Source organism: Mustela putorius, unplaced genomic scaffold (genome assembly GCF_011764305.1).
Source record: "Mustela putorius furo isolate JIRA1106 unplaced genomic scaffold, ASM1176430v1.1 tig00003909_pilon_pilon_pilon, whole genome shotgun sequence".
Lineage (NCBI taxonomy): Eukaryota > Metazoa > Chordata > Mammalia > Carnivora > Mustelidae > Mustela > Mustela putorius.
The window spans coordinates 17,364,241-17,391,514 of record NW_025422057.1 but is presented as its reverse complement, the minus strand read 5'-3'; the positions used below and the strand labels follow the sequence as shown (position 1 = coordinate 17,391,514).

At 40.7% G+C, this 27,274-nt stretch overlaps 1 protein-coding gene across 21 annotated transcripts in view; it reads left to right on the top strand.

Annotated features, from left to right (window-relative positions):
• Window positions 1–27,274, top strand: part of VTI1A (vesicle transport through interaction with t-SNAREs 1A) — a 351,923-nt gene that overhangs the window by 200,030 nt on the left and 124,619 nt on the right. For 17 of the 21 annotated variants that reach the window (XR_006603228.1, XR_006603232.1, XR_006603225.1 and 14 more), the window contains 2 exons: window positions 3,504–3,574; window positions 4,262–4,323. Coding sequence is in view for 3 of the 21 variants with exons in the window: in XM_045068908.1 (XP_044924843.1) it covers window positions 3,504–3,574; window positions 4,262–4,323 (133 nt within the window). In the remaining 18 variants the exon portion in view is untranslated. Of the gene's footprint in view, window positions 1–3,503; window positions 3,575–4,261; window positions 4,335–5,416; window positions 5,682–13,569; window positions 14,355–27,274 lie in introns of those variants that run through there. The other 4 variants (XR_006603231.1, XR_006603233.1, XM_045068909.1 and 1 more) reach the window with 3 other exon arrangements.

Below are 27,274 nucleotides of genomic sequence, written 5' to 3'. Positions count from 1 at the left end.
AAAAAGGGCCATAGACCAAGGATATGATTCATTCTGGATAATGTGAAAACAAAATCTCAGTGAGTTTGAGTGCCGTGCTCCCAGGATAATTCCCAGGACCCCTGTGGGAAGGATAGAAGAAGAAGAGCAGGAAGGAACTTTTCTTTCCAGGAATTCATTTGTCATGCTCATACTGACATGCGGAATTCCAGCACACGACATCGGTTTTGATTTTCTTTTATGCTTCCCATTGTTTCTTACTCTCCAGAAGATCCTCACAGTCAACGAATATAGCATTTATAAAATTTATGATTTCTCAAGTTCTCTCAGTGGAGGCAACATGGTTATTTCCCATTCTAAAAGCACCGTGAAAGATTAAAGAACTGAAAACTATAGACTGGGAATATCGGATCCGTACTGGTTTAGGCCTACGAGCTCGTGTTCTTTCTTTATTGGAGTTTGGTGAGTGCTTACATCTTCAAGAAAAGTAAACCTAACAGTGTTACTATTTTTTTTAATAAGATGATCCCTAAATGTCTAATACTAATCTAACCAAGGGTAGTCTGTTTTAAAAATAATCCTTTCCAATTTTGTCTTGTTTTGTTTTGATTGGAGTAGGGGAACACATAATGAAAAAACCATACATAACTTTTGATATGTATGCATAACTTGTTTGCATGAATTTTTCCGTTCATTCTATAAGTGTAAACATTTCTGATACGCTTGGCCTGGACTTTGCTTTACTGGGGCATTAAAATTGAAGGTAGCAAGTAAGAAATGAAAAAAATAATTCTGTTCCAACAAATGGATGGTATCTCTGTATTAAGACCAAGGCGTGTGCACTCTTGCCAATATCTCTTCTCTTGCCAGATGGGTTAGGATTTCGGATGCTGAGATATTTCCCAGGAGATCGAGGGAGTGATTTAATACTCCTGGATAGGGTTGAGTTCTTTACGGCTTGTTCTATTGATTCCTCCAGTAGCAGACTATGGATCCATTCAGAATAGCTTTTCCCCTAGCAAACCTGATAGAATTGCGGATCTGTTAGCTGCATTCCAGTGTCGACTTCTCCACTGCCACACTTGATATGCTTTGAGAGCAAGGGTAGATCATAAACCTCTCATACACTTCATATACTCCTTTCGTGTACTTTATTTCTATCTCTCATTGCTTCCTTCCACAAACACTGGAAACACTATGCTGGTGACAGGCACAGTGATGATGACCTATTTTCTGTTTGTTTAAAATTATTTATCAGAATGCCATTAATCTTGATAGGAGAAAATATATAAGTAGCATTTTGCTGAAGTAACTGAAGTATTGATAGTGGCTCTAGATAGTTGAGATTTTGAGTTAAAATGAATTAAGATTGCTTAATTATGTTGCTTAAAGGAAGTCAGTGTCATACTTAATAAGATGACAAAATTGAATATTGCATCATCTACAGAAAAGAAAAATAACAGCTCTCATTGGTTTTTCCTTCTTCATTATTGGTTTCATCTTCTGCATTTATGGTGCCTCTACTGGGAGCCACATAGCTTACTCAATGTACCTTAAAGATATATTGAATAGAATTAATAAGAAGCTAACATCTGTCTGAAAGGAGATACTATACTAGGAAGGTACTTCACTGGAAAGAATTTTCAGAGTTAGTATAGGTATCAAAAAACATTGATACTGTTGCATTTAAGCATTTTTTATTACTTGGATTTTTTATCATGAAAGGAATAGACAGTCCTTTTTCTATTGTGCCATGAAAGACAAACTCTAAGGTAGCATTTGCCCTTTGGCTGCCGAATCTTCACGATTAGCACAAAAGTTCCTAAGCACAAGGGCTTGGTCTTCTTTAGGGGCCATGTCCCCAGCATCTACACCAACCACAGAGTAGGAACTCTTTGATTTTTCACTAAGTGCGTTGGTTCCCATGTATTATGCAATTACATGCATTTGTATGATATCCTATAGCTTTCAAAACATTTTTACTTAGGTTACTTTCATTTGACTATAACCACAGTTTTGTGAGGAAGGTAGGACAGGTATGTTATCTTGGTAATACCCAGTTCCAGTGGGTTGTGGCGGACCTAGGATGGGAGGGGGCTCAGGTCATAACAGTCCACTGGTTCTCTGTATCGATCATCATCATTCAGTAAATGCTTATTATTGCTACAGGCCAGTCACCGTGTTAAGTATTCTAACTGAATTATTTAACCTTTACCTCAGTGCCTTGACATAGTATGATCTTCTTTCTATCATAGAGGCGAAAAACTAAGGCACAATGAAGTTAGGTAACATGCAGGGTCCCACAGCCATTAAGCATCGGTGCTGGGGATTAGGGGCTCACACAGTGTGAGTTCCCAGCCTAAACTCACCGTGTGGCCTTCCCACAGTTTTTAGGATATCCCTCTAAAAAGTTTGTTAGTACACATACATGAGCCCAATAACTGCCGTGGTGATTTCCTAATGACTTTATGAAATTATTTGCTACCATTGAAATAGATGCTTGTTGAGTGTTTCGCTACAAGGATAAGCCAGAGATAACTGTTGGTATAGGTTGTGGGTAAAGAGACAATGCAAAAGAAAAAAAAAGAAAAAGAAATGTGGAAATGCGATAGGTTGCCAGCATTATAGGTGAGTCGGATTGGTCTCCTTTTCTAATGGAAATAGGTACCTCCCAGGTGATGGAGACTGAGTCTGGGAAAAAAAAAAAGTATTCAAGGCAGCTGCATATTTGTCAGGTTAGGACATACCTACAGTCTCGTAAAAGGAGGAGAACCGATCCGTGCCAGCCAAGTGGGATGATCACGGCAGAGGAAAACCTTGTCAGAACTCAGCGTGTGCTTTTTAATGACTGTTCTAACCTGCCTATTCCTGTATAAATGGAAGTTCTGTCTGAAGCTTGAGCTCTCCCCAATCGAGTATGAAGTCAGCCTCAAGTGTCCCAACTCAAATATCCACGGCGGCTGAGAACACACTAGGGGAGCCCTTGCTCCAATCCCAGAGAGAGTTCCACTGGCAATAAGGCACAGGAGTTGAGAGTTCAAGGACTATGTATGTAGGACAAGTACTTTAAAATCAAAATTGTTCTAACTGGAGTTTCGCTTGCATATGCAAAGCAATGCAGTAATGAAGTGGGGGAGGTCTAGTAGACTCATTAACAGTAGTTGTAACCCACAGACCCAGAGACTAGATTCCATGATGATAAGATAATAGGAAGGCCTGTGCTCTCCATCTTGGTGGATAAGAAATAGGCCGAGGTGGCCTTGGGCAAGTCCTATCATGTCTCCATCATCACTGCCTTGTTGGTCATGTTCTAGAGACTGAACTGTAAATCCCAGTTAAATCATACCTAAGATACATAGGTAAACGTCTCCAATACTTCTTAAACATTTTCCAAGTATATGAGACGCGTGCCCGATACATAACCTACACTTGTTGAACATGAACTCTGCACCCACTGCCATTGTGGTACTCCTGAAGGCTACACCCAAAGTCACCTTTCCTCACTCATATTTCCTTTTCCACAGAGCAAATTGGCCAGGAGATGTTGGAAAACCTCAGTCACGACAGAGAAAAGATACAGCGCGCACGTGAACGAGTAAGTAGAAGCGATACAGTTTTCTTCATAAATTCAGTAAACAAGAAGACATAAAACAAAAGGCCTTCAGCACATGCATACACAGTAGCAAACACATAAATAAAAGTGTATAAAAATGGCAACGGTATATGAGGGATGTTGGAGATGGGGACAAGAAACAAAAGAGCGTGGAATCGAGAAAGAATAAGCTGACTCTTTCTTTCCTCACCCCAGAGTGCCCCCAGGTAGATATTTTATTTAGCTCTGTAACTGAGAAGGTCATGAGGGAGATTTTGGAGTTTGTCAAGTCTTTCAGAGTGAAAGCTGTGAAGATAATGATGTCTCCTCCTCCTTCAGTTTATTTCCTTTCCGTTCGTATTTCTAGGACTTCACACCTTCACAATTGAATTTTAATTACGAGATGTATATTCAACTTTGTCAGCCTGCGAGGTATTTGCTTTTATAGCCAGTTCAGGTATCCAGTTTAATGCCCCTGGGATTACCTATCACATGTAGTTTTCTAAATCTAAGAATTTTTCAAAGATTTTATAGCTATCAAGATGTATTTTAGTCTACTTAAGTATTTATTGCTAATTGGATTTTCATCCATGAAAAAAATTTTACTGATTCTCAAGTACACTTTTCAGAGCGATCTAACTGCATGACATCTTGTTTTATTTTGTTGTAATGCTACTTTTCTGCTCCTAGCTTCGGGAAACAGATGCTAACTTGGGGAAAAGCTCCAGGGTTCTGACGGGGATGTTGCGAAGGTAAGAACAAGGTAGGGACCTATCTTCCTCTCTCTCCCTTTTTTTGAAATGATGTTTTTCTTTTAGTTGCAACGGGGCATTTTCCAGCCATGCGAGCCTCTGCTCTTAGTACCCTGTGTCAAGACCCTTTTGAAATGACAGAGCACTGATACTAACTCTTGTTTGGACAGGAACACATACTGAGTAACTTAGATTAGAGAGAAGGATTGAGCTAGGGGGGGTTACCTCAAGCTATGGAAAAAATTAGGGTTAGACATGAAGTATTTTTTCATAGCCCGAGGAAGTCCCCATGGCAGGAGCACACTGATTTTATTTTCTATGTTGATAGCCTCCTTCTTCTAGAAGGAATGCGGGCCTGCCAGTATCAGGAGCACACTCGGTATTAGCTGTGTTTTCTCTCTGTTGCCTTGTTTTCATTTCTTTCAGAGATGCTATTTGGGGGAACTCTTTTGATTTTACATATATTTAAAGATAATTTTTAAAATTTAGAGATTATCTGAATAATCTGAATTCCCATGTGTGAGCAAACAAATGTTAATGTTTTATATTTGTCACTAATCGTTGACTGATGGAAAATATTGGGGAGAGTGAAAATCAATGAATGAGTGGGTAATATTCCGTGTTGTATATTTTTCGGGGGGAAGTGAAAGTGTTTTCACTGTTCTGATAATTAGAGCCATTTTTTACGTGTATATATATATATTCCACATGGCATTTTCTTACATTTGGAATCTACCAAATAAGATTATCATTTAGCATAACCTTCACTTTGGGACTGTAGCTGGAAATGTGAATGAGGAATGGTGAGAATCGCCTCTAGGATGCCTTCGTTGGGGTTTTAAAAAGAGAAATCCTTTGGAGTTGATACTATGGGGACAACTGTTTTAGAGTAAGCAAAGTCGTCTCTGATCACGCATCTGTATGTAATAATTTGCTAGAAGTGTGTTTGCCGTGTTGGCGATGGGCGCACAAGAACCAATCAAAGGTGTGGTGGCTTGGTCTCCATCAGGCTGATCAGTAGCGAGCCTGAAGTTCCCAGGACACTTCCAACCAACACGGACCTAACTCTCCCACGTCCCCGCTTTTCCTGCAGGCACAGCCCCGATTCAGAACCATAAGCCACCAGATTCTCTGCTTAAGAGTAATATGTAAATGACCTAGAAAAACTCAAAATCCACAGAGAAGTGGCAATTGAAAGGAATGCTTCAGTGCCTATAGACAATAAAAAAGAAAAAAAAAGGAAAAAAGTCCTCTATTGCTTCCCTGGGAGGGCCCCTGCGATGTGAGCTGTAACGAATATTCTGCATATGTCTCCATTTTGTCAAATCTCATTAAAGAGTCCTCTTGCTTTATGTCAATTGAGCTGTCCAGAAATCATTCATCATTTTTAGTGTAAAAAAAAATCATGCGGTTATTTAAATAATATCATATTAATGTTAAAGTTCAGCTGTCATTTAAGGGTACGGCTTAATCAGATGTAGCATTTAGGAAAAATAGTTTATTCGGGCTCTACGTGGCTTTCAGGTTGGCAGATTCAAATAAGGATTTATGAGTTTGTAAACCAATGTATTTCTGTCCATGTTTCTGCTTGATGTACCTCACCCTTTTGTGCAAGACACTGCAGACAGTTATTTCAACAAATAAAGCATCTCCTCATATTGTGTTTGAATAAATTTGCAAGTCATTTAGAGAGGGCGAAGCACAAACACTTCTGCAACCTTTGACTAGGCTCTCTGTAGGACAATTAGACTAACGCGCCTGTTTCATAAGCCTATGGAGGGAAGTTACTCTGCGAAATCTACTTAGGGTCCTCTTTGTAGGCCAGCTCAATCGCACTGACGCATCTCCTTTTGGGATCTGTCTAGGGTATGAACAGAAATAAAAATCCCCAGGTGGACCTCACCTTGCTATGGTGAGCCAAGGAAACCCTTAGCCGCACCCCACCCCCCCGACCCCGTGCATATTGATGACTCTCTTTTTTGTAAGACTCAGCTGGGATCATGGTATCAGCCAAGGTATCCAGATACTCTTCATCAGTGCTGTAACCGAACTGAGTCTCTGGGGAACCAAATGCAGGTGGTGGTTCTGTTCCATTTTAATTACTATCCTACATGGTGGTCAATTAAGTTTGGACTTGGGAAGAGGTAAAAATATTTTATCAACTTCTTCACTTCATTGTTTTTATTATTCCCTGGGAAACCAGTCTCTAGAGAAATGGAGCCAGCTTTTGTGTACCAAAGTCTTTAACTGAATGTTCTGATTTTGCTTCCTCTCTTACATCCCTCCCGTCCACGTGGCACTCCCTTCCAGCACCAGGGAGACTTTCTTTCCGAGACAGAGATCGCATTCTCTTTCCGAAACCGCGTAGCTACATTGCGTGTCAGTAGATGCTTCTGATTTAAGTAAAGGTATGATATCAAACCACATGCCCGTCTGTCACCTTCACACCTGTAAAAGAAATTAACGTTCTCTTTGTGCGGTATAGGCGTTTACCTCCATACAACGTAAGGTTCTTGATTCTCATATGATAGATTCTATATGACTGGGAATATTCTACAATATACTAACCCGTGGACTTAATCTATTTAAAAGAAAGATTGCTGATTATTTTTATTTTTTTAAGTTTAGATCGTTTTAAATTTTGTGTATTGAAGGGAAATGTCGTGCCGAGGCCCCTCATTTGGGTCATTTTATTTGTTTCCTTAGTCTTTTGGGAAGACAGGTGAAACTAATGGCCTATCAGTGCCAAGGTCTGTGTACTATCTGTAAGACTGACCAAAAAGCAGATAGGGAAGTAAAAATGAGTAAGTGGCAGCCACCACCATTCATGCTTTTTATTACTTTTTTCTTTTTATTACTTTCACATGAGATAAAAATATATATTTATTTATTTATTTATTTATTTCTTCCTCCCCTCCTCCCTCCTTCCTTCCTTTCTTTTTTCTGCGATTCACTTCCTTGGTAATTATTTAATGCCTGTGTACAAAGCCTTAGGAAATCCTCAAATGAGACCATTTTAATCCTTGCCTTCACTCTGCCAGAGAATATTGACTTGGGAAGTACTGAGGGAGAGGCACCTGGGTGGCTCAGTCAGCTAAGCTTCCAACTCTTGATTTCAGCTCAGGCCATGATCTCAGGGTCATTCAGATAGAGCCCCGAGTCAGGCGCCATGCCAGGTGTGGAACCTGCTTAAGATTCTCCTTCTCCCTCACTCTCTGCCCCTCCCCCACTTATGTGCTCTCTCTAAAAAAATTAAAAGGAAAGAAAAGAAAAAAGTCCTCGGGGAATTCCTAAAATTAACGTAATTCTCAAGGAAGGTCTTGAGGATTCTGCAACTCCAATGAATGCTTACTGGTCATTAAAAAGGATGCTAAGAAAACAACCAACAGAAAATATCATTCAAATAGCTGTAAAACCAATACAATTCAAAAGTTTAGAGGTGCAGGAGATGATTTATCAAATCATAAACAAGTTTTGAAAGGAGCTAAACATGCAAAAAGTATTGAGACCCATCTAGTTTAATGAGGTAGCCACTGATTCAACCAAAATAAATAAATTATTCTTCACATAACTACACTGTATTACCAAGAGGAAGAAAGCAAAGGAGAAAATTATAACAGTGAAACTTGACATCAGAACACAGATATCGGTGATTTCCTGGAAAGTAATTTTTCTTCTGTCTTGACAGAAGATGGAGAACTAGCTAGGGACAAACTGCTCATTTCCTGACTCTGTAGACAGAGTTTGGAATAAAGTGCTATTCATATAATAATGAAAATGGTCACGAAACAAATGGCCATTCATGTGGTGACTGGGGCCAAAGAAATGAATTTTTCATTGACTCTCACAAAATGTGATTATTAAAACTGCTTGTCTTAAAGCGTCACAAACAGTGCTGAGCGGCTCACATGTTGCCTTTCGTGCATTTGCGTGTCTGTGCGTGTTTGTGTGTTTATTATTTCCTGTACAGCTGACTGGGAAGTCTTATTAGAGCAAACAGAGCTGGCGGTCGGGGAAAATGAAGATAGAACTTTGCAAGATTTTCAGTCAGAAAACAAAAGAGCTCGTGATTCTTTTATTTTCCCTTTGCCTCTGAAGAGTGAATAATTGATCAGTAATCATATATTTGTTTCTAAACGTAGCTGAACGATTTCTTGCAAGTATAATAGTTATGATTTGAGATCTCCTTTGATGTAAATTTGGAGGACACATTACAAAATTTATGTTGGCTCATCAACTGCATGTTATTTGCTGGCAAAAGGCTTACAAAAAGAAACAGCATATGTCGTATTTTTTTTAAACATCTTTTTCTACAGGATTACCTTAATATCAAATAATTTACTCTCTCCCACACAGAACCTTTATGTGCCCCTGCTGTGTTAAATTTTTTTCTAATTAAAAAAAAAATCAGAATGTTTCCTTCAAAAAGCAAATTCTTGTTTATCCTTCCAGCGTGCACGTAATAACTTGTTTAAGCAGGAGCTGGTGAGCAGCCTTTTGTAACCCATCTGTAAGATAAACAAGCCAGATAGTATTAAAGTCAGCTGGGGCCTAGCCAGCACTATTCATACGTTCTTATTTAATACTTGTATTCTTATAAGAGCTACCTCTGAGTCAGTCTGGGGAATAATTGCCACCTATCATTGCTATCACATTTTACCTTTTAAACATGGTTTTGTTGCTTTGGTAGAATGACAGGTAAAACATCTGGAAAATTTTAATGTACTGTCAAAATGATTCGTGAGGGTAAGTGTACCAGAAATAGTAATACAAGACCAATGTAAGCATTGGAAATACACATTTTTTTAGTAAACAAACTTATTCTTAAAGAAATAGCCTACAACTCAGTGTTTTGTTTTGTTTTGTTTTTCTAATCTTCTTTGAAAATTCATGCTCCTGCCCCACTCCTTTTTGCTCAGGAAACATTTTGTTGTATTTTAACTTTTCTTATTACAATATCTAAAAATTCAACAGTAGAGAGTTTCCAGGACTCGTAAGAAGGATGTCCTTGAGAATTTACTCAATTTTTTTGCACTGAAAAGTATGTCTTCCTTTGCAGTCTCTTAACATTTACATTTGCTCTTTTCTTGCTTTGCTGCTTTTCTCTGTTTATCCATTATTCCTCTTTTTTGGCCTGTTTTTGCAAGTGTTGAACATGACCTCTGACCTTAAATTAATATAACAAAATCCTAACCTCCAAAATATTCTTCAACTTTTAATCAAGTGTGTATTCATTCAAGAATAAAATGTTTGGGAGCCTGGGTGGCTCAGTTGGTTAAGCATCTACCTTTGGCTCAGGTCATGAACCCAGAGTCCTGGGATGGAGTCCCTCATCAGGCTCCCTGCTCAGTGGGGAGCCTGTTTCTCCTCCCCCTCCCCTTGCTTGCATACTCCCTCATGCCCTCTCTCTCTCTGACAAATAAAGAAATAATATCTCAAAAAAAAAAAAGAAAAGAAAAGAAAGAATATCTCTTTTAAAAAAAGAATAAAATGATTGAATTTGCTGCAGATTCTTTAGACTTAACAGATTGAGGATCTGAGATTAGAGGAATGCTACAAAGAGAATTTTTTTAAAAATAATCTTGGTCCTTTTTAGGTAAGTTCATTACCATCCACTTGACTCATTGCCTTTGTCCAAACTAAATAATGGCATTGGATTTCTTTATATGTGTCTCCCTTTGACACCAGTCTCGTAGCTCCTGTGTCAGACATTTAAACACAGCATCTGAAGTTATCCGTCAGTGACAACTCTACCAGCTGCCTGTGTCTGACCCTAACCATACTTTGCCCACACTATCCAATTCAGTCTTTAAGAACCCTGTGGTGGAAGCATCATATCGCCATTTTCCAGATGAGAATACTTATGCTTAGTAAAGTAAACCCTCCATTGTCACATACACAGAAAGGCACAGCATTAGGATGCGAACTTAACTCGTTCTTTTGAACGCGTTGCACCAAAAGGTTCCAAGAGCCAATTTTCACTAATGCTGAGATGGAAAGAGTATGATCTGATGAGTTTTCGTTATACAGATAGTTACTGTCATAGGCTCTCTGTGTTATAATTCTGTTTCTTCTGTGAAATAATTGTGGTAGCAAACCATCTCCCTTAGAAGTCGGTTGTTACTGCAAATGGAAAAATACATAGTTGGTAAGAAACCTTGGCAGACCTGTGTCAGTCGTCCCACCGTCTCCCCCTCCCCCATATTTTACTGTTCTCGGAAATTCAGAATTTTAAGGTCTATTATTCTTCACTCCACTGTGTCTTTTATTAACAAAACATTGTTATGTATGCACTCACTGATACGTCCTAGGTGGCAGGCTCTAGTCTAAGCATTTATTACAGATTATTTTATTTCATCTTCATGACAACCCTAGAAGACAGAGATTATTACTCCCATTTTAAGAAATAAGCAACTGTGATTAGATGTCATTCAGCTGTACATAAGTGGTCTGCTTCCAACGTGTTTTTTCCTACTGTGCCTCACAGATAGTCAGGCAACCTTTCCGGATGAGCAGACAGTTCTAGAAAGCAGTGAATAAGCCTGACCAGTCCCACTAGCTAAGATGAGGCTGAAGGCCCTTGGTCTGGTCTTTGTAGAACAGAAGCTGTTGTGCACCAATGGCATCCAAGGGGGTGTGTCTTTAAGTTCTTTAAGATTTATTTTTGACCATAGACTGTGGGGCATTAACCAGACATTGTGCAAAGAGAATCTATAATCTCCCTTACCTCCAGTATTCTGCAAGTTTCGTTGTGAGGAAATTTATTTTTATATCTACCCTTATGGCACTGGGGCCTTTTTCTCACTGGAAAAAGCAATCCCAGTTTCGTTTAATTATTCAAAATGAAATTCCTGCCTATGCGTCAAGAGGCTTATGCCTCTGTGAATAAGAGCCCCCCCGGCTCTGCCACTTTCTAGCTATTTTGGCAGGTAACCCAGTCCCTATACCTCAGTTTTCCCATCTATAAAACAGGGAAGACAGTAGTCCCTATCTTGCCAATTGTTATGAGGGTCATGTGAGTCAATACATGTAAAGTACACACAACAGTGTCTGTTACATAGCATAGTTTCAATAAATACTAAAAGGTTGATTATTATCATTGCTTTAAAAAAAAAAAAGGCCTGGGGGTAAAGACAGAAATCAAAATGTTAATTAATAGTTATTTTAGGTTGATGAATTTCACATGGATCTGTTTAAATTCTTTTTTTCCACTGCCAGATTTTCCCAGTTATTTTTATAAAATAAAAAAATCAGTAACAATAAAAATAAAAATAAGCCTGTTTCAGTACTGGTGCCACCACCCTCCATCCCCACTTTGTGACCCTGCCTCAGCAGTGCTGCTTGGACTGCCTCAGAGTGCTCAGAATACTGCCCAGAGCAGACGGTTCCTCCAAACTCAGTCCTTCCCAGATGACAGTTCACCCCTGTCTTTGGACTATTGAGAGAGGGAAGCCTCTTGGTCCGTCTCACCGCCTCTTCTCCTCTTAGGTTCTTCTAACTGCTGTTGGCCAGTTTACCTTGCAGAGTGCAAAACTAGCCCCGTGTCCTCCGGTGGTTCCCCGCTGCTTGCTGACACATGTCCTCCCTAATCTAAGCACTAAGGTCTTTCAGTGAACATTCCACCTTCCTTTGCTCCTACTCCCAAGTTGGATGGACCCATGGACCTACTGAAGTCCACTACCTCCCATCTCGGAAGCTAGCCCGAGTCCTTTACGAGTCCTCCACCTCTGTTTCTTCTGTTACCTCCTCCTGAATATCCTCCTCCTCTCGCCTATTATAGTCAGGAATCTTCTGGATGAAAGTGACAGGAACCAGATCGAACCAGCTGTAAGCCACAAAAAGGAAATCTATTGCTGCGTGTAAATAGATAGCTCCAGGGTGGAAGCAACTGCCAACACAATGGTGTTCTAACAGCAGCATCGGGACGGGGTCGCGCTTTCTCTGTCTCCCAACCCAGCTCATTTGCACGTGGGTTTCTCCTTGTGGAGGCAGTTTTTGCCAGTTCTCTGGACACCCACTGAACATAACCATTTTCCCCCCAATAGTTCCAGTAGAAGTCATAGCATGGAATTTTACTGGTTTGGCTCTGGTTGGGTAAAAATCCCATTAATCCATGATTGGTCATTTTAGACCTGGAACCTCACACAGGGGGTGGACATTCAGCCTGAGATTAGACAAAGCATAGTTTCCTAAGAAAAATCCAGGAGCTTTTACTGGAAAGGGGATTAGATACTGTAGGCAAAAACAACAGACAGTATCTTCAGAATGTTCTAGATAAACTTTTATCTGTACTCTGCATCTCACCTGGAATACCACTCTGTCTGTCAAAGCTTTATCAGTTTCTCAGCTAGAAATGATCTGTCTTGGCCCTGATTCTTCACAGTAGTTTGTAACTCCTACAAGGCATGAATATCTCCTGCTTCTCCTTGTGTCTGTTGCTGTAATATGCTCACCCATCGTAACTTTCTTCTAGACCTTTGTTGCCCCACCTCATCCCTCAGAGGATTTGATATAGCTCCCCACTACATTGTGCAACCCACTGAAACAAACAGGGGAGGAAATCCCAGTGTAAGAGTCAGACAGGACCAGGGAATCTCTCTACTACTACCAAAGCGTAGACTTTGGACAGACTCATGTACAGATATCTAGACAGGTGGAGAATGTCCTATCTGAAGGCAAAGCAGAAACACAATCAGAGAATTCAGTTTTATAAGGTGAAAGTAACCTTTCGTTGAGGTCAAGCAGAGCCTTTCACGCCGCTAAGACGGTCCCTAGAAGGAATGGTTTTGGGGAGATGGTGACAGCTCCCAGGCACATCCCCGCCTGGAAGGGAATGAGGTATGTCTGTGTATCCGGTTCTGCTCAGGGTCCTCAGGTCTGGACTGTAAGCTCCTCGCTGTCAGGAACCTCGTCGCATTTAGACCAGGGTCAGGTTACCCTGGCGTAGGCCTGATCAGTGAATAATCCTTGGGAGAATGACCAAGAATAGTTTCACAGTGGCCGTGTAGGTTCATGTGGGTATAATTGAGTTGAAACCCTGCAGGTTTTTATCTATTGGACTTTGGCAACAATGTAAACATGCTCATTGAAAGAGGAAAAAATAAGGAACGTCACAATAACAGAATATTCCTGTCCATTATTTAATCACAATAGAAAAGCATCTTATATTTTCCTTGGTTGTGAGTCACAATTTGACCTAATTCTTGAATTACTTCTCTTTTTATGATTTTTTCCTTTCTTCCCCAGGATACATGCCATTCTTTAGCGCGATGTGGAATATGAGGGCTGCACTTCACCTTCACCATCAATGCCTCCTTTGAACGCAGCCTTGAGCTGTTAACTCGAAGCAAGGAGCCCTAGGCCTTCCTTATAAACAAGTAATGGAGCCCTCGGCCCCCCTTGTAAATGGCTATGTATTAACATATACCATCACCAAACAACATTTTACAATTCCAGGCCCCCACACCATCACACCACTGTCTGCTCCATTGTAAGCTGAGGGAGACCTTCGGCCATCTGTTTCATTAAATGCCAGAGGCAGTGAACAATATCTCAACTTCATAAAGCAAGCGTCAGGGCTTCTCTCTTCACAAACCTCCCCCTTCGGCTGCGGCCACCGCCGCCGCCACCACCACCACCACCACCACCATATTTTTTTGTTTGAACGCTCACATTGTAAATTAGTGTATTCACACATCAATTTTAAAAGGCTCGCTGTGTTGTAAGATAGGACAAAGCGAGCTCAGTTAACAGCTCAGGCACAGTGCAGGTGGTCGAGCTAGCTGCTACCCAGATCAAAAGTCAAACAACTGTGAGTCTTCTTTTGAAAGTGCAGTTAGGGAGACAAGGCAAGGCTTATCTGCACAAACAAGAACGAGTTATAGATATACATCACAAATGCAGGAGGACAAAAAGGGGTTTCATAATCTTGCAGGATAAGAAAACCTTCCAATGCTGACAATTCTGCGGGCATCTCTGGAATATGTAGCTTGTTGTTCTCTCTCTCTCTCTCTCCCCCTCCCTCCCCTGCCCTTTTTTTTTTTTTTTTTTTTTTTCGTTTTCTTTCTTTCTTTTTTTTTTTTTTTTTGGTAAAATTAGTCTTTTATTGTGTGGTGATTGATAATTATTATTTATGCTTTGGTGCTGTTCCTAAAGTAGCTAACAATTTTTTTTAAGCCACCTTTGAGGCAGGAAATGGCTCCTTTTCATAGTTGCATTTTATTTTTCAGCAGCATTTAAGGACAGACTCCTATTTATACCACACAAGCAGTTTTGTCTGTTGTAAACAAAGTAAGTGGCTGGGAATTGTGCTTTCCCAGAAATGTTTTCCAGGGAAGCCATAATAAGAAACAACTGTGTACATCTTGAGAGTTTTGTCATCTAGGTATTAAGAAAGAATTCTTTGCTTTCAAGGGGGGGAAAAGGAAAACAAGAAACACTGTGAAGAATTATATTCAATATCTGAAAGTATAATTAAAATATTTCTTAAACTGCCAAAGTTGGCCACCTTTGCTGGTATTAACTGAGGTTGTTTTTATTCTTTATTTTAAATCGTCTCTAACATTTCTGGACAAGATAGAACTGAAATGAGAGGGAACATCATCATTTTTTTTTTAAATGTCAGTGCCCTATTTAAAAAACTAGTGACTTCTTTGCAAAGTTATGTAGAGAACCTTGGAACTTAAGTATGAATATCAGTGGAGAAAGTGAGAGAATGATAAATTTTACCAAAAATTTACAAAGAGTTTTGAGGAGGCTTAGAACTGATGAAAAGAACAACACTCTAATCTCCTATAAAATTACGGTTTACCTAGGAAAAAAAGAGACTGAGCTTTCCACTTCTGATACCTTAATGATTTTATGTATGAAGAAGAAAAAGCTATCAGCTTTTTAATTACCAAAAACAGTTAAAGGTGTCTGAATCAGGGCCCCAGAGCAGTTGCCCCTATCCTGAAGTGGGCTTCCCAGAGTCTCTGAACCACTAGAATTTTCTGAAAATGTTTAGATGTGTGTGCATATGTATCTTTCTGGGATTTTCCACAAAATTTTCGAAAACCCACAACCAACTCCAAAGAATTGAGAAATGGGACATGATTATAGAACTGCTTACGATTCCCTTACCAAATGCCACTTAATTACTTCATTATTCGCGCATATTTGCAATGTGTTGACCTACAAGAAACACTTATTTTGAAGTTTCTGCAAAATTTAACAAAAACTTCGCAAGGTATCTTTCCCAGGGAAATCAGATCATGTATCAAAAACATATCCTGGGGGCGCCTGGGTGGCTCAGTGGGTTAAAGCCTCTGCCTTCGGCTCGGGTCATGGTCCCAGGGTCCTGGGATTGAGCCCCGCATTGGGCTCCCTGCTCCGCGGGGTGTGTGCTTCCTCCTCTCTCTCCCTCTGCCTGTCTCTCTGCCTACTTGTGATCTCTCTGTCAAATAAATAAATTTTAAAAAATACATATATCCTGAAAGACAGTCACAGCAAATTAAAATTTATATAGGATCTTGGGATTTGTAAGGCCCATTCATGTACATTGTTTCATTTAATATCATCTTGAAAAGAACTCTGGATTGGTGTTGCCACTATTATCCTTACGTTATAGATCATCAAGACCTGCCGTAGCTGAGTCTTGCCCAAGGTCATTCCACCCAGATGGGACAGAACTTGGCCCAGTATCCTGGTTTTAGCCATAGAAGCCATATTCTTAGCAGTAACAGCAATAGCAACATCTTCAAAAGCAACTATTTAATGTTTATTCTGTAAAGGCAATGTGTTAGGATTGGAGATTCAACAAACTCGGAACTCTACTGCCAGGTGGTTCAATATCTTTAAGAAACAACAATACATAGTAACTTGTGCTGTACATAAGTGGGAGATAAATGCAGGGCATGAGGGTAGGAAGGAGAAATCCCAGGGGCCTGTGGTTAGGGAGACTTTATAGAGGAGGTGGCAGGTATCCGGGCCTAAAAGTCCCTGCCCAGTTCTCAGCCCACGTGTGGGGTTTGCCGTTTCCCTTTCTATGGCAGCTTCAAGGTTGTAACTCCCCGCAACAGAATTAGAATGTTGGAGGTGGGTGTTAAAAAGATCTGTTTGGCCACCACCATGTTGAAGGCACCTAGGAAATTAGCCAATAACATGTAACTGCACCTGTTGAGAATTTTTCTTTAATTGTCATGGAGTTTAAGATTTTCTTCAAGCAAATACGACGAGCTTGGAATCACCTAAATAATCTCATTTCTAAACAATCATGAGAAACCTCTTCACATTTTGTACCCCAGTTTTAGAAAGGTACTGAGAATTTTCATGCACTTGACTAAAATCACAAATTTTTAAATTTTATGACCTTTGAAATTATACTGCATGTTGACCATTTCACAAACAGATCAAAGAATATTGGCAGAATACATTGACTATTTTATTGTGGCATATTATTTGATAAAAAAATAAAGTCTATCACTTTAAAACACTGAATTTTTTCATATATTCCAATTAAACTTCTCTCATCGAATGGGCTTATAGAAATTTAGTTAGTAGAAAACTTGCCCAGCCAATAAAGAAAAGCTTTCATTTTCTATTCTGTATACATGATCTGAAACCATAGCCCGTTAGGCCTTTTAATCTGTTTGTTCAAGGCCAAGCTATTTATATGGATAATTTTTAAAGCTTCTGTAGAAAGAAAAAATAGAACATTTTATTTATTCACTGAGGTTTTTATGTGCCTTGAAATTGCATTGATAAAGTATTTTCAAGCTCATGGATGTGGAGGAGATAAAAGGTCTCTTATTTTATAAGGCTTTATATTAGCTTCTCAAATGTACAGTTTTCTCATGGCTAGAATTTTTAAATAAAAATTATTTCACTATTGTAATTGGAGTTTGATGTGGGCATCTTTTTCTTTCCCTGAATTACATGTTAAATTATGTGCTTAAGATCGTCTTTATTACGTTTTACCTTTTGGATTTTAATAGTTCTCTTACTGGAGAAAATAATTTACTAATCTTCACTGTTCGTTCTGGGTACCTATTTAATATGACTAGGAGTGGAAAACCCAAAAATCAGATTTAAGAGATAAAAAATGAAAGCTATAACTTGGTTTTGCAACATGTTGGTATGAAGATGAAAAATTATTTACCTCCTTCTCCTAAAGAACTTTTGCTAAGCCTGGTAGACTGTGAAAAGGAGGCAGAAAAAAAAAAAAAAGAGGCATTTTAAAACTCTGGGGCAACTGGATTCAGACCAGATTCTGGGTGAACATTAGCTGCTGTTAGCTCTGCCATGTCAGGGCCAAGAAACAGCTTTCCCTGGCTGGAGCATTCCCAAGCTATCACGGCCATCAGACAGGTGGGGAATAAATATTGTAGAATGGTGGGACATTTGAAGAGCAAGCTCCTGATCCCCAGGACTCAATTTGGACAGGCTTCAATTGGAGCAAACAGGTGTTCCTGGGAGGAACCGTCCTCAGGTGGCTGGGGGTGCCATTCTTTGACATACATAAAAAGTTCCCCTTCCTTCTGCCTGCAGGAAAATTAGAATTAACTGCAGCTTTTCCTTTTGAAATGGAAAAAGAGAAATAAAAATATGGCACCAGGTTTTGGCTCCAACTGGATTTCTGTGGAGCATGTAATCTATGATGAATGATGAGTGTTCTTGAAGTAAAGCATCCTTGTTGTTTTCAGCATTGGAGATAGCGTCAAAACTGAATGAATTGCAAAGAATCTTTTTACCAAAGAACCTGTGAAGTGGAGTAGCCTTTCTTTCCTTCTTTCATTCATTTGCTCATCACCAAATATTTTGTGAGCGCTGGAGATGGAGTGTAAGCCAGAAAAAGACCCTGCCCCCAAGGCCTTAGCCTAAGGTGTGGGAATAGTAATTGGTTAGAACATGAAAGTGAACCTGAGTAGGCTTTCGGAAACTGTGGCTAGATCTAAAGCAGTTGCTAGCCTCAGAAAGGTTTCTTTTCTGTAATGGCACCACTCTGAGGATGTGACGAACATATTTTATTTGGGGCACTCTTTTTAAATCACATTTTTGCTATAAAACCTAAAATAGTAATAATAAAGGTAATTTTTAAAGGAGAAAACCATATTTAATCCCTCCACCTTGAAATAAACTACCCTCTTGGATATGAGTGTTCCCTCCTTCCACTCATCATCCACATAGATTATCATGTTGCTCTTTCTCGTGTAATATTATATCGTACACGTACTTCTGTTTCCACATTTTCCTCATAATTTTGTTTCTTCCTCATTAAAAAGTCTTTTCTAGTAACAAAAATTTTTTTAAAACCTCTTGTTTAAAAAAAGAAAAAGAAATTTATCAAGAAACAGGGGGAAAGCCATCCATAATCACAGTGGTGAAACGTAGCAACTGTAAAGTTTAACACATAGGATTTTTCTAGCTCTTGCTATGCCCTGATGCTGTGTGTCTGTGTTCATAGGGAATATTAATCTCTTCGGGTGGTGTCCTTGAGGAGAATAAGTATTTCTCTCATTTGTGTCTTTGCCATTCTCGAGTCCCTCATCTTAATCTAATTTTGTGGTCAGCTGGGACATATCTTCAAGGAACTTTTTTTTTTTTAAAGATTTTATTTATTTATTTGACAGAGAGAAATCACAAGTAGATGGAGAGGCAGGCAGAGAGAGAGGAACTCTCTTGGGACTCGATCCCAAGACCCTGAGATCATGACCCGAGCCGAAGGCAGCGGCTTAACCCACTGAGCCACCCAGGCGCCCCTTCAAGGAACTTTTTCAGGCTAAGTACATGATGTGGAAGTCTATGAAGAATCAGGTGCTTGCACTGAAGAATCAGTGCAAGCACCTGATTCTTCATATGGCATTTCCTTTCCCTTGTTCTGTAGGATCTTTCATCCATTGTCCTTGTCTTGTTTTGAGTTTTTATTTGGGTTCGTTACTCTTGAAAACCTCTTCTTGGATCTGCAAATGGACGGCAGCTTTCTGTGCTTAGCCCTGTCTAGTGGTTGTCCTTTGTCTTCCAAACTGTCTTTATGGGAATGAAATGGGAATTCTTTCTTCCCCCACTCCGTGACTCTGGCATGACAAATGTCCAGCCCTTGGATGTACAACTGTCCTCTCCTCCACCACCCCACGCAGGCACACTTTACTTGGGAAGACCACACTTCCCAGCATCCAGTGCCTTACACCGTAGCCTTCCCATTGCTCTTCAGCATTGCTTTATTGTCTTCCCATGAACTCTAGTTTCTTACTGGCTGTAGAAAAGAAACAAGATGCAGAGCATGGAGAAAGAGGAATGAATATAGCCATCCAATTACCTCATAAACTGCAACATACACTCATGAGAGAGACAGCAGCTCACTTTCTGCTTTTGATGGACATTGCAACATTTTTTAATCTAGTAGCAGACTTTGTGGAGGGTAGACTACTGCTTACATTTTTTAGCCCTATTCATTTTTTTGTAGTGGTAGAAAATCCTTCCAGGCTCTGGCAATTTATGATGTCCGTTTTGGTGTTGTAAATTATCATCATTTTGTATTTTTTCATCCCAGTTTAATGGGTCCTTTGATAGATGCAACATCAGGAGCCTTCACCCAGGCACCATTTTAAACTGGAGACTGTGAGTGATCTTTAAAATTGCCCCAGATGAGGGGCCCATACAAACCATGTCTTTAGCTCAACCCTTGGGCCTGTATACCTGGGTCGTCTTGTTTTAACTGTCGCTATTTAATTATTCATGATTTACTGACACAAGGCATGGAAGCCTTAGGGAAAATGAAATCCCACGTGCCAGTTTCTTTAGATGAATCTTCTTTGAGGTTTAAGTGTCCCTTTCGGTAACATACTGAGTCAGGATTTAGGGGGTCATTCCAAATACTGCCTGGGAAAGTCCACTGTGCCATCTCTATTCACTGATGGAGACTATCGATGCGTCTTGCAGACAAGGCAGGACTGCCTGGGCTTGGTATGATAGACAAGCTCATCTACCATAGGCCAGGCGTCCTCACACATTTCCCTGCCCCCCATTTCCCTTTTCTGTTCCTCCTGGGGAGAAGTCTAATCTCCAACAATAATGGGGACTTACCTACAGGAACCGATTTCCCCTCTTAAGTCTCCTACCCTGGGAACCATTTATTAGGAAAGTGGTAATGGACTCCACAAATACATGAAAGCTTTCCTGGGTATGTGGGGATGGAGGATGATTCTTACCTTCAGAAAACTCGTGCCCTAATCAGAAAGAGATAAGGAGTGCAGAAGTACTAACTCAAGACATTTGGTAATCAGAAACCTCAGGGCACAGTTCCAGAAGTCTGGAGATGATTGGCAGCTTGGAGTAATCAGGATGAGTTTCACAGATGACATGGCATTTGTAATGGCCCTTGAAGGAGGGGTAACATTTGCCCAGGCAAAGTGAAAAGGCATTCCAGGCTAAGGAAACAGCATGGACGGGGAGGTAGCATCTTGTAAGGCAGGTGTGGTTGACAGTTCAAATCAGCTCTTTATTGTTGACTCTATGATTTTTGCCTTTTATTTTCTGATGTCCCCCTTGAACAGTAGAATGTGGGTCAATTCACAACATATTTGCTGTTGTGCCCAGTCATCTGCTTCCCATCTTTACCCTCCACTGGGGAGATAAAAGCTTGGCAAAGTCATAATGGGCTGAAAACCTATGGTCCACCTTTCCCCACCATCGTTATTCCTTACTGAACACCTACTATGCGCTCCAGCAGAATGAACCTTATTAAAAGTCCATTTTCTTTCATAGTTTTCATATAACCCATTGACGAGTTTTACCTCACAAGGTCGTATTTCCTCCTAAACATCCCTGCTTTCATTGTTTTCCTAAGGATTCGGAAAGGTACTACCAGTACAGGTATGTGTAGACAGAATGGACCTATACTCCACCAAAGGTGGGATTTATTTCCTTAGGAGCCCCTGACCATCAAAAATACCATTCGGAGCCAGTGCACAAGAATCCTCCTTGGAGAGCTGGTTCTCTTAATCATGAGGCTTGGCTGTCTCTTCAGATGCTGTGTAGGCAACAGTGTGGCATAACCAGATTCATCTCTGAGATTACATCGATATAAGAATAAAGTGGAGCCAGATCTGGGAAGATTTTAGGAGGTCACACATCAGAGTCTGGATGGACTGAAATCAGACTTGACAATATTGACTGAAATTGGCCTGGGCTTGGTGCTACCGTTTTTTGTTTGTTTGCTTGCTTATTTGTTTTTAAAGCTAAATTTTGCTTTAATAGGGCTTGAAGTTTTTAATCCAGCTTTGCTTTGGTGAAAAAGGTATTAACCAGGTGTCTTGCCAAGATGTCATTTTAAAAAATTTTCCAAGAGGCGCCTGGGTGGCTCCGTTGGTTAAACCTCTGCCTTCAGCTCAGGTCATGATCCCAGAATCCCGGTCCAGGGATCGAGCCCCATGTCAGGAGTCTCTTCTCCTTCTGACCCACCCCTTCTTGTGATCTCTCTCACTTTCTCCTCAAATAAGTAAATAAATAAAAATCTTTTTTAAAAAAAATCTCCTAGTAAAAGTCATCTCTGGCACTAGGGTTCTTTTTAGGAACACACCTGCCTTGTTAATAAGCAAGTTCTCTGATTTTATTATTTTCATTTGCAAATGGGGATGCTTAGCAGCCAGTCTGAAGAGAAGCTTCTGTCCTCATCAACATGACTAAAGGGTTCATGAGATTCTTGCATGTAACTGGTGTGGTTCTACTACAAAATCCTTAGCCTTCAAATCTATAAGGAGGAGGAAGTCTGAACAGTCAACACACATTAACTGATGGGAGACAGGTCAGCACACCGTACTGGCCGTGATGCAGTCTGGGTGGTTTCTTCTGATTTGTATTTATCCCACAGATAGTATTATCAAAGCAAAAGAAAACCACATTTTTAAAAAGAAAAGGGAAATAAAATGACTCATAGCCCAACACACCTACAATTTTATCTTTTCTTTTTCTTTTTTAGTCTTTATTCATAGGTTAACATTTTTCTGTATGTGGCATTAATACAAATTTAAATTCTGCCTTTTTCTTTTGAACTTCGCATGATAGCCTGTGCTCCTGTGGTCCATTTAATACTGTTGCCATCTTGTCTTTTTTAATCGCGTTATTAGGACATTCGTAGAGGTTCAGGAAAGCATAGGGGTGGCATTCATCGGTTTTTCAGGAAACAGAAGGACTCCCTCGACTATGTCTTATCATTGCCCAGCCTGATAGTTAGGAGTACCGTGAGTTTTGAGAAATGCATACTGAAGTGTCCTCAGACCCTCCTATCTTCTCCACACAGGCGGCTAGCATATACTCATTTAAAGGTCCGTGATGATGTTAGCGACAAAGCATAAGTATAAACAAAGCAGGCAGGCCACTCTGTGGTGAAGATAAATGTGGAGGGTTCCAGAAATAACCCCCTTTTCCCACAGTATTCCCTAACTGACTGAGAGGAAATAACTGCCCTCATCTTAGGGTTTCATGCATCATCTTTGTCAAATACCAGTACCTTCGTGGTGACTTAGTGTCGTCCATGGCATGTCCTTGGTGGTGTGTTAAGCAGAGGAAGTTTGCCTCAGCTTCACACAGAGCACTGAGGAGCAGCTCTGTGTCAAGGAGGTCGGAAAGAAGGCTGAAGGGAAGGGTGGTTCTGGAGCTGCCTCAGAAGGAGACAGGAGTGGGGTGACACGGTAGGAGGTGCCGGGCAGCCAGGGGGCAGCATGGAAGCATTTTGCACCTGATGAAAGAGGAGCAATGGAGGAAGGGGATGAACACCAAACGTCACCATTTTTCCTGAGCCCAGCCTTGGGGAGGATGATGGATGACGAGAAGTCATCCATCTTCTCGTCATCCCTTGTATTTCCTCGGGGGGCAGCTGAAACAGAATCTCTCGACTGAGACCAAAGGTTGAAAACTGTAAGCTGTGGGCCAGAAGTGACCTGCAGAACTTCTTTTCCTTCTTTGGTTTTTGTTTGTTCATTTGGTTGGTCTTTCGTTTTGTTTTTTAAATTGAGTTATTAGTACATATAGTCGGATTCACACACTTAGAGTTTGATGAGTTTGGATGCCCTGTGTAACCTGCACAACACATCAGAACATTGCTCCTGCTCTAGAAAGTTTTCTCTGGGCCCTTTGCTCTCAGTTCCTTTCCCTCCTAACCGGTCACAGGCAGCCACTGACCTGCTTCCTCAGGTAGAAGTATTGCCCACTCCAGAATTTCACGTGAATGGAATTATACGGAACTTTGTCTTTTGCGTATAAACTACTTCCACCAGCATAGAGCTTTTGAAATTCATTTGTGTACCATTTCATTCCTTTTAGTTGCTGAGGAACATGCCGTAGTAGAGATTTAGTACAATTTATCTACTCAGTCCCCAGTTTATGGAGGTGCAAGATGCTTCCAATTTGGAACTAATATAAATAATGGCGCTGTGAACATTTGCATACACATCTTTCTGTGGACATAGGTTTTTATTTCTTTTGGATAAATATCTAGGGGTAGGATTTCTGGGTCATATGGTAAGTATGTGTTTCATTGTATAAGACCCTTTCCGAGTGGCTGACCCATGTTTGCATTCATATAACAATGTGTGAGAGTTCCAGTTGCTCTGCATAGTTACTCTTAAAACATTCAAAATAGCCACCAGCCATTAAAACTCAGAGCCCTTTAGATGGGCTTGTGGTCCCCAGCTCACCCCAGTTCCTGTATGGCCCATTTTGCTCATGTAAGTCATCCTTCTCTCACCCGTGGGTCTGTGACCCCTGCCTTAGAAATTCTTCCCAACAATATTATGTCCTGTGGTGTGTGGCAGGACATCCTGGTTAAGAGCAGGTTGGCAGAGAAAGGCAAATCTGAGTTAGGATCTCTGTCTTGCCACTTACAAGCTGTCACTTTGGACAGTTTACTTAACTTTGCTCAGCATACATTTCTGCATCTGTAAAATAGTAAGGGTATCTTACTCAGTGATTTGTTATAAAGATAAAATAATGTAGGGGCACCTGGCTGGCTCAGTTGGTAGAGTACCCAACTCTTGATCTCAGGGTGGTGAGTTCGAGCCCCATGTTGGGTATAGAGATTCCTTAAAAATAATAAATAAACAAACAAATTAATTAATGAAATAATATAGAGCATGCCAAGCACTGGGCAGGGCCAGGTCCACAGAAATTATTCACATTTTAGTATGCACTTATTAGTATCATGGGGTAGCCCAGTGATTCTCACTTGTGTGTATGGGTGTGTGCATCAAAGAAGAACTTGCACACGTTTTTAGAAAACATGGATTCTTGTGCCCCTGTTTCCAGATCCTTTACAGAAGAATGTTCTCCTGGGCTGAAGATGAGTATGTGCAAGGCTTAAAAGTTCTGCAGATTCGGGGATGGGCAAGCCTGGTCAACAACCATTGGTTGACCAGGAAGATGGTAACGGGAGCCCTACATTCTAAACTTAACTCTAATATTAACTAGCTCTGTGACCTTGATCAAATCTCTTAGCCTCTCTGAGAGCAAGTTCAGAGATCTGATTCTAGCAATTTGGTCTTTCATGGTAGACAGTGGTAGACAGTTAGAGACAGATGAGTTGGAGGTAGTTGAAGGCTTGTACCTGCTTCCCAAGTAATATGTCAAAATGAAGGCAGATCTCAGACTGAATTCTGCCACGCCTAGAAGCATGTGTTGGCAAGCCAGGCACAGAAACAGCCATCCATCCTGTCCTTTGGGCCCAGTGAAGTCCCCGTCCTCTGACCTGATGGCACACTGCATTGACAGCAGTTTGCCTGAAGGATCACTAGAGGCAGATGGGAGAATATTCCAGCAATAGGACATGGTTCACCTTCTAGTCAGAGTCTGGTGAGAGATTCCTCTAAGTGACTCAGTCAGAATCCTGAGTCAAAGACACCATACCAGGGTCACTAGATTCTGATGCCCTTTCCATGCAGGCTGTGGGAGTGCCAAGGACAACATTTCTAGCCAGTCCACACAGCTTCAATGCCATTTCTAATGCCCTCATTCATAATTATTAGTTATGCTAATTAAGAGTAGCTAATTAATAAGATAAAGATAGCTGCCACACTGGTAGTAGCTGTCTGTGGAATATGGCTTTTCATTAGTCTTTTTAATGTGAGCTAAACACCCCTGAAGTGTGTATTCCCATTAGGCCACTTCAATCTAAACTGACTACCCGAGGGTATGGATTAAAACTAACTAACACACACGTTACTGTCCCATTATCTAGACAGAAGTATCTCATTGTTAATTACAGACCGTATAACAGACGATCTCTCAGGTTCCATCCAAACCTAAGATCCAAGCTTTCCGTGTGGGAAGGGCCCTAATACTGATTCAACTTAACGTCTTCCCGTCCGGAGTCTCCTCTTTCTAGAAATCCCTCTGCATCCTCCAAGCCGTACTAGTGCTCTTCCCTTCCCCATGCTAGAAGTATCCCTTCCCCATCCTAGAAGTCTATGTCTCTTTCATGGCATCTCATCTCAGGCCAGGGGACATAAAATGAGGATTCTAACCCTTGCAAAACGGCATCTTTTTCTATTTACCCACATCGATCTGCATTACTTCCCAAACTTCAGTGATTTGAGACATACCCGCATAGTTTCAGCCTCGGCTCTACCTACCTAACACTTCTACTGCTGTTTTTCTTCAAGTTGGCATACTCTTGCTTAATCTGAAATACTTTCTTAAGCTTTATTACATGGAGAATTATCCTTATAATCATGGTTCAAATGGGCTAGTTTGTTGTGGGTTTTTTTACATATTAAGTGTAGAACTTAATGTCTTAAATAAAATGTTGAGTGGTTATGAATATTTAAAATAAAAAATAATCATCTCTGTCCTGCCTAAAATAAGCTCTTGAGTCTCCAGCGGGCTATACATAACACTGTGGGAACCCTTGCTGTGCTGGTCTCATCGGGTCCCTACCCATCTCCTCCACGAGACCCCAAGTCCCCGGAGAGAAGACTGGCTTTCATCTCTCTCTCACACCATGTCAGGAAGCCTGGTTCCTGGTGCATAATATGCACTCAATAAATGTTTGATGAATAAATGTTTCCCTCACTGTCACAAGCAAAATACCATTAGCAAATAGAACTATTTCCTGTTTTCTCTCACTTTGATTCCCAGCCTCTGGTAACTTAAGCACTCAAACATGGACTCGAAACAGAAGGAAGTAGCAAAACATATAAAAGTGAAGGGATGTATGTCTTCCTGTCTCTTAACAGAAGTGTCACTCATTTAATTCCTCTAAAGTTAAGGAGAACTTAAAACTGTGGGCAGCTTTAATGTCAAGTGATTTAAAATCATAGGCGATTTTGGGGGGGGCACCTGGGTGGCTCAGTGGGTTAAAACCTCTGCCTTCCGCTCAGGTCATGATCCCAGGGTCCCGGGATCTAGCCCCACGTCGGGCTCTCTGCTCTGCAGGGAGCCTGCTTCCTCCTCTCTCTCTCTGCCTGCCTCTCTGCCTACTTGTGATCTCTGTCTATCAAATAAATAAATAAAATCTTTTTTAAAAATAAATAAAACAAAATAAAATCATAGGCGATTTTTTTTTTTTAAAGATTTTATTTATTTATTTGACAGACAGAGATCACAACTAGGCAGAGAGGCAGGCAGAGAGAGAGGAAGGGAAGCAGACTCCCTGCTGAGCAGAGAGCCCGATGCGGGGCTCGATCCCAGGACCCTGAGATCATGACCTGAGCCGAAGGCAGAGGCTTTAACCCACTGAGCCACCCAGGCACCCCCATAGGCGATTTTTTAAAATAAAAACTTACCTGACACAAGGCTCAAGGTGGAAAATGTAAAGAATGTTATGAGGGAGTTTCCTAGTAGCAAATGATGATTGAAAAAAACAATGACGCCGTTACCCTGTCAGCTTCCCAGAGGAAGTACAAAAAGTGAATTCCAAGTGGTTACTGTTTCCCTAGTGCCACCTCTGGAGACCCAGGAGGTTCTCTGGCCCAGAGACGGG